Genomic DNA, 8,418 nt, shown 5'->3' with positions numbered 1-8,418 from the left:
ACATAGCTGCTAGTGATATTCCATTTTTTTTTGGTCCAAATGGTGCTGTGCTATATGCCTAATTTGTTGTTTGTTATAATTACGCTTCTGCTTTGAAACACCCCACTGTGCAGAGAGAAAAATAATGCAAGGAAGAGGTTTTTTTCTCTGATTCTGACGCTGGCATATCTTGGGGGGTGGGAGGGCTGCAGACAAGGGAGGTGACTGCGTAGAGTTATGTGGATAGATGCAGTAAATGGCCTGGATGAGGGAATACAATCTTCCTAGTTAATTCTGCAAAGTTTTGGCCAAAATGATACTCATCTCTCTGGGCTGTCTGTTTGCAATCTTCTGTGTCAGCACTGAAGCTAGGCATTTAGCCCGAAACAGTGATAAATCGATATATGCCCATTTGATTTGGAAACAGAAAGAGGACAACAAAGTTGCCACGGCCTTACTTCAAAATACATTATCTCCTAGCTCAGTAACACCACCACAAAACCAATTACTACAGTAAGCAGCAGTACTACTGGGTACTTTGTCCAGGGTAACTTTGGCTTCTACTGCTTCTCCTAGGAAATGCTTTCACTGTTTATTAACACTTAATTGCTATACAAATTACAGCTAAGAGAAAGGGCAAGTAGTATTCAGGACTTTAAACTCTAGCTGCGCAGTGATCCAAGTGGATGGATCTTTCTACTTTTCCATAACAGTAAATAACTGCTATTTCTATTTCCTTTCATTAACTGCATTCTGAGTCAGATCTTTCCACTGAAAGAATTTACTGTACCTCCAGTAAGATTCATTTATCAATATTCTTGAGCAGTCCTGGGGAAAAGCAAACCAAAACAAAACTGGGAAGACACTAGTACCAATTAAGACATACCTAAGGAGTGTAGAGTAACTTAATAAAACTTGCTTACCGGACCAATTCTTCTAGTTGTGTAGTTAATGGGCAATCCTCCAACATACAGCATTCCTACAACATCCAATATATCAGCTTTCTTGGGGCTAACAGTCCTGTTTGAAGCATCATCTACTATAAGGCTTCCCTCTTGCTTGGTTCGAATGACTTTAATCTAAAAAGACACACAAACACAACCCAAATTACAGATAGTTTTCTCACAACAAAGCATTTCCAGACTTTAACTAGCCTTACAGTCCAAAATACACAACAACATGGGAGAAAGTAGTAGGAGTGGTTAACAGAAGTATCCTGGCAGCAACTGTGAATGATGTTCATGGGACAGAGCTCCCGTGCAAGGTTTCGTGTAAACATATGACTGCCTTTTAATTATATGGGGGTCAGAAGGCATCAAGACTATTATTTATCAGAATTACTGAAAGGACTTGGGGTTTCTTTAAAAAGTTTAATTGTTACAATCATAAGCATACCACAATATTGTTTTTCCTGGAATCAGATAGCAATTTGAAGTACTGGGAATAGTGAAAGCTGAATGTTAATAGCATCGGTTGCAAATCTTTATTGCAGCATATGTCTGCAGACAATATTGAGTTTATAATTTCTCTTGTTTGGATGTGTCTCAGATCATAGTTCAAGCTAGAGTAAATATAATAGCAACTATGTTCTGTTGGTATTACGGCTTCTGTTCAGACAAATGGGCTGTGAATCGCATGGAGGAAGTGCAATTGCTGAAGAGTTGAGGAAATTCTACCCCACCAACTGTAGGCCAATTTCTTTCCAAAGGTTTATACTGAAATCTATATATATGAGTATAGTACTAGTTCTGTACAAAAAAAAGGGATAAATGTAAATGCAACATTCATATTCAGATTTCTGAACAGCACAGTAGTTAGCTCACCAGAGCAGCAACGAGAAAGAAATAGCATTTTTCGTTGGCTTTTCTTTAATATGGCTACTCCTGCTTCAGTGTGACAGCACATGTGTCATGCAGTGGGAATGACTGAACACTGACAAGTGGTGGCCTGAAGGCAAGGGACTCAACTTGGTGTTTTAAGACAACTGTAAATTTGAGATGGACAGTTACACTCTGGGCAGAAGGACGATTTGGTGAGTGAGACAGGAACTAGGAGCAGACTCTCTTACAGAGGACCTAAAGAGATGGCAGCAGCATAATGTGGGTTCTGTAGGCCTGATGGACACTTTTCAACCTAAACCATTTCAGAGGTTCACACTAAAAAAATGCTTTTAAGGAGAAGCCTCTGCTTTCTTAAAAACAAAGACTGTGGGCTTTTATTAAAGAGGATGCCCTTTTCCCCTCCCAGAATGTACTTTCCTGTGCTTTTTGGACACTAAGACTTTGGATTTTGTCTACGTTCTCCCCTACAAAAATGGGATCTACAACAAGGGGCTCTCTTGCAGGAGTGCCAAGCTGCATGCCCGAAGACCACAGTCTTGCATTAAGAATATGTGCTTCAGTTAGCTCTCTTAGAATATGGAGAAAATGGCTAAAAGAGCAAAAAAAATATCTTAAGTTCTGTATCTACATAGAGTAAAACAGAAAGGGGCCCTGGACCGCTGCCCGCGCTCCTAGGCATTACGTAGCATAGATAAATATGACTACAGCTTTATTATTTTCCCTCATGAAATACCTTGGTTTAGAGCATTTGCTATCATGAAGAAGTCCATGAATAAACATCCAGTAAAAATAAAATTCCTGTGAAACAGTGTGGGAATGAAGCAGAGAGGGACTAAGATGACTGCAAAGTGGGTGCGGTAAGACCAATTCAAGCATAACAGAAAATACAATTAAATTTTCCTCATTTGGTGATAGAGATGTGGATGGTGACTTTCCAAATATCTGTCCAAAATGTAATGTCTCTTATGGAATATATCTTGAATGCATGGGTACGTGTATTATTCTCTCCTGTGTCTTTATTCAAGCATGTTACCTAACGATTATACAATGTATCTGTTGTCCTTGGCCCAGTAAATACTTAGCTTCATGAGTGTCATATTATTCCTTCCCTTACCATACAATGCCACAGGCATTGTATATGAATGCTTCCTCTCATAAAGTTACAGAATGAGCTGACACATACATCCATGAATATCATATTTATTCCATAATTAATTGAATTAATAATGCAGGGAAGATTACTTAAATGTTACTTTTTTCTTTGTTCTTAGCATTAGGGCTGAACAATGACATTATTAACATAGAAACAACTGGCTTTAATGATGTATTCCATCATCTTGATACTCACCTGAGCCCTATTAGGCAGGAAGGAACATTTTCTGCAGTTCTTGCTATACATGGGACATATTCTAAATATGTCCAGAAATATGTGCTTCCTGCAGGATAAACTTCAAAGAGCAGCACTAACTTTTTTGTTCGTGGAATATCTACTGTGTACTTAACAGTCAATCTGAAAGCACAAATTTTGCAGACTACATAAAAACCTAGTTGTAAAGTTTAGCTTGTGTAGACTACATTTTGCAAATATCATAAGGCAAAAAAAAGCTCACTCTTAGCATTACAAAGAAAAATTTAGCATTAGAGACTCCCATACCTTGTGCCACTGGCCATCATTTATTTTGTTGGAAATCACTGTGCTGGTGTTTCCACTCCCCAGATCGTAGCTGAAGTAAGGCAGGCCATTCTTTATCTGAACTGCAGCAAAATCAGCATGGTTGATTCGGGCCATATAAAACAGCAAGCCAGAATCAGCTGTTGTTCGGACTTCAAATTCAATTGTAAGTCTGGAAATCAAACAAACAGGAAAACAGCAACAAAGAAAAAGATATTTAGAGTAGAAAAATTTATCTGCTTTGCCTTTTTCTGTTCTTCCAAAAAAGCTTTAGTTAGTGGCCCATTTTACCTGGCCATCAGGGTTTAAGAAAAATAGCGTGCGTATACGTGAATTACATTTCACACATATCTGATCCCTGACACATGAGTGTTCATTAGTCCCTTTGCTGTGAAAATACAAAAGTGTAGCCTTGGCACAGAATTTCAAGATTCAATTCTCAGCTGCAGCTGTAGTTGCTAGAAAATCCCAGCGCTTGTAAAATTCCACCGGCGTTATCTGTCATCCACAGACATAATGTTCACAGAGAGGAGCGAGCTGTAGTGACAGCTGGCAAATGTTGAGTTTCTAATGAGTTGTATTGCCTGAAGACAGGTTGCAAAAGTTTTAAAGATACAGAGAGAAGAGTTTACAATCAGGATATAATGCAGTTTTTGTGTTTTCTCCCAACTGAGAATGGGGGTTTGTCTGACGAGGTCTCCTGACCCCTTGGACAGAATGGTAATGCCAAAAACCTCCACTACAGCAAAGAACCTGGGAAGAAATAATTTAGATTATCTAGATGCTAATGCTGCACTGGCAGCACGTCACTAGCCCAGCCCAAGTTGAGCTGCAAAGTCAGTACCTGAAAGTAGTTGATGATATAAACGAGAAAAATCATTGCATGAATATGATCAGGCCCAGATTCTTATTTGAAAAGAAGACGGGTAAGGAACATAGGATTACATATTTCTTTTCATTATTTTCCTAGTTTTCTGAAATTAGCATACCTGAAAATATTCAGCACAGCATCTTTATAGGTAAAAATAAGCATGAGGCTCATGGATTTGTAAACTACAAGGCAAGAAAAAGCCTTCTCAGTGCTGTGCCATAGCACAGTTGTTAGTGATCCTGAGCCCTCAGAGCAAAAATGAACAATTAACAAGTTATAGCCTCACAAATCCATTGAAACAGCTGTATTTTTATAAGTAGCTCTTGGAATTCCTATGCATATTAACATGTATATGTATATATTATTATACTTTGGAAGGGCAATATCATTTTGCCTGTTCACTGTGCAAGCTTGATCTTAACTCTGAGAGGAAAGGGGAAAAGCCTTTTGCTTATGACAAGAAATTATTAAGTTACTGAACCAAGAAATTTTCTTCTGAAAAAGCAACCTATCAGCTCAGTTGCATGACCCTGTTCCATTCTTCTGTTTGGTGTTTTTTTGGTTTTTGGTGTTGGGTTTTTTTGGGTTGTTGTTGTTGTTTTTTCTGTAAATCAGTCTGGGATCTGTGTGTGCCCAAACCTTTACAAAGAAAGAGGTAAACTGTTTTTGTGAGAGCTACTTAGGTGGGCACCTCATTGCCTAGATATCATGCCTTAATGCTTTTTATGTTTGCTTAATGAAATGAGTTAGCTATAGGACATAATCTTTTTCAGATTATGCCCATAATTTTAGGAGATGCTTTTGAGCATGTTAGGAGTGGCTTCTTATTTTGACATTACTCTATCAAAACTAATTGCTGAAATAAAAAATATACCTGTTTTTCACTTTGGTGTCATCAAATGCAACTGCAGTGTGGCTGTTCCTTGAAAGACCAAATTGCTTGCCACCTTCCAAAACAGCTGGTTCTGTGTCAGCAGCACAGGAATCCTGCAAAATATACAGTGATCATACAAACTTATTTGTATTTTGTATCCCTCTTTACTGTGAACATTCTGGAAGTCCTCCAGCTGCCCAGGAGTTAGAATATTCCACCTAATCTAGATGCTGGCCCTGCAATTTTCCAGCGTGTTGATATCTCATCGCACCAGCTAAAGTTATAAACCAGTATGACAAGAACTCGGTGTAAAAGCAGAGCTCATTAAGCTGGCTGTAAAAGCAAATAAAAGTAATATACGAACATTGCTGCTTTCATGCCACCACTGGACATTTACAAGAGCCTTAAGTGATTTCCAGGCAGCCCAGTGTACTCTTAGCTCACATAACTGAGTTTGACACAGTAGGATGGCCTCTTACAGAAATGAAGCCAAACTTAAGTTTTAAAGAGATGCTTTGCTGTCGGCCTGAAATCTGGTGACCTCAAAAATAATGACTTAAAAGTAGTTTCAGATCCTGCACCTGTCAATGATTCCCCCATTTTACTTCTTTATGTTGTTTTACAATTGTGTTCTTTAATGTGCTGTTGTTTCCCCTGGTGCTGTTGAATGTCCCCCCTCCTTCCGCAGGAAAGGAAGCCGAAAAACTGATGAGTAGAAGTAACAACTGCTGACCCCCCTGATGTGTCTAAGGCAGACACATTACTCGGGGGGTAAAGAAAGAAACCCCTCCCTGTCTGTTCCACTTCTATTAATCTTAAAGTGCAACAATGGAAGGTAAAATATCTTCTACCCAGTATAATTTTCTCTTTCTAATTTCACCAGGTCTTTTAATCTCTGGCCCTAAAGCTCTTGTATAGGGGTGCCTGGGGCAATGCGAGACCGTGGTAATTACCAGCCCCTACTTCTGTTTAACTTTTGCCTCCTCACTGAGAGTATTGTGCAGAAACTACTCAAAGGATCTAACACAACACAATATCAGGACAACACCGCTGGGAAAAAACAAACTTTGATAGCTGTGAGCTCTGTTTTTAAGCACTGTGGCTGATACCAATTTGGATTGGCGACAGTCTCTCTTATTTGAGCTCTGACTCAGCAGGGACCTGCAAAACACAAGGTGTGGTGCTTTGCTGACAAAGAGCCCTTTCTGTACAACATTTTGAAAATGCCATGAGTGACTCATCAGGCACTGAGATTTCAGCTGCAAAGGGGAAATTTCTCTCCTCCTCGCAGTCTGTTTTTCAGTAGTGTTATATTTTTTGCTTTCACACATCACAAAAATCTCCACAACAGAATAAAGCACTTCTAAAAATTAGTTTTTCCACAATGAATGCTCTGGTTTGAATATGACAGTTCAGAGCACCATGCATTATGACAAGTACACATCAATGTGCAATAAAGGGAAAAAAACAGGGAAAATTTAGCAGGACCAAAGTTATGAATGTATGATAGCAGTCCTCCAGTGATCATTAACTAGAAAAAAAAATCGTATTCTCATAATGCTGGGTAAAATTTCTAATTATTTTAAGTCTTACAGGTTTATCTGGAAGTTTAACAACTATCTTAACAATAATACTTTCAATAGCATTTGGGCTTGTTTAAAATTTGAAGATAGGGACTAACTACTGGAACTGGAACAACAGAAAAGAATTGGAAAATACACTAACATACACTTTTCTGTGGCACACTTTTACATACTATATGGTAAAAGGACATACTCTGACGGTAAATAAATCCTAGGCTGGTATATGTTAGTAAAGAGTCTGGCCCTGACACTATCTGCTCCTCAGCATCAGCAAACACTGCAGCTTTAATCCATCCAGCAGGACTGTGCAGAAGGGCAAGGAGTTGGGGAGACTGCCAAGCACACTGTGATCGTTAGAATCATAGCAAGCATACAGTGATTATTCACTGATAAATACTGATCAATAATAGTGAACATTCATTAGGTTGATGTAGAAATGTCAGTAAAAGAAAAAAAAAATCAGTAGGGCATGCTTAAAAAACTTCCAGGTTTCATTCACAAGCCTGTGCCTGCTTTCACTTTATCTAAGGACAGCCAGCTTTCCAGCCTTCACAAGCATGGAACTAAGCATGGATCATCAGCCTATATTAAAATAACCCAGCTTTGTTTCTTCAATAATGCCCTTAAGGTGTCCTGGGTTTAAACCTGGCTGCTTAATAATCTCCTATATTATCCAAGAGCCTCAAGAAAGACTGAACTCTTCTGCTGCACTTTACTTCAGTCTTGCCAGATGTTGGGGACTTGACTGGTAAGTCAAGAAGCAAGGTGTGTGTCACAGTGGGAATGAAGAACAGAAAAGCTCACTGGTGGGCTGTCACACATTCTCTACAAGCAATGCTGTATTAGCAATTACAGAGGAGGTAATTAGGAGAAAAAGGGAGCACCACTGAAGCAGTCCTCACAGTTCATTGAACAGTGTTAATAAAACAATGAAGTAATGCACGGAGATACAGTGGAAGATACCGTCATGGAGTCAAATGCAGAAGTAATGCTGGCGCTCTTCATTTCAGTGGCAAGCGAACCCTGAGAAGCAGTGAATAATGTGAGGCAGAAGCAGCAGTTACTCAATGTTGAGAAACATTTTAGCATCCGTAGGAAGCAGCAGCAGCAGACTGGTGATCAGTGTATATCCCTAATTCTAGATCTTATCTTGCCTTTAGTAGAGGGTAGTTACTTTTCATTTCGGATAAAACTCTCCTCCCTTTTTACATGCAGATGGATAATAGAGACAAAAAAGCTCCTGAAAGGACCTAAGTAGAACAGATACCTTATTTAAACCTACTATATGGGAATATTTTTTTTTCTGTATACAGTCCTTCTACACTGAGCTTCTGTATAATTAATTGTCATATGAGTGCTGCCTCACTTATTTTCTTGCAAATTTCCCCTGAAAAATACTTTAGAGAACTTACTTAGATGAATGCAAAAACCATCCAAAAGCTTGCCTTATTTGAAATACTTCAAAGTCCTCAGAATACTAAAAAAGTTACTTTTTTTTTTTTTTCCCCCAAGAAAGAAAATGGATTAATGGTGTTTTATTTCAATTTTTATTCTGAACTCCTGTTTCAGCTTATCATAGCTCTAGGTATGTGATATAC

The 8,418-nt window shown here is 38.7% G+C and overlaps 1 protein-coding gene across 1 annotated transcript in view; it reads right to left on the bottom strand.

Moving 5' to 3' along the window:
- Positions 1-902: 902 nt before the first annotated feature.
- Positions 903-8,418, bottom strand: part of LOC104535910 (laminin subunit alpha-2-like) — a gene marked incomplete at its 3' end in the record, with an annotated part of 47,679 nt that continues 40,163 nt past the window's right edge. Inside the window, exons 18-20 of the mRNA XM_010188312.1 lie at positions 5,238-5,350; positions 3,475-3,664; positions 903-1,058 (exon numbers count right to left, since the gene is read on the bottom strand). Of these exons, the coding sequence (XP_010186614.1) occupies positions 903-1,058; positions 3,475-3,664; positions 5,238-5,350 (459 nt within the window). The remainder of the gene's footprint in view (positions 1,059-3,474; positions 3,665-5,237; positions 5,351-8,418) is intronic.

The sequence above is a fragment of the Mesitornis unicolor genome, unplaced genomic scaffold (genome assembly GCF_000695765.1).
Source record: "Mesitornis unicolor isolate BGI_N332 unplaced genomic scaffold, ASM69576v1 scaffold18287, whole genome shotgun sequence".
NCBI lineage: Eukaryota > Metazoa > Chordata > Aves > Mesitornithiformes > Mesitornithidae > Mesitornis > Mesitornis unicolor.
This window is presented reverse-complemented; position numbering and strand designations above follow the sequence as displayed.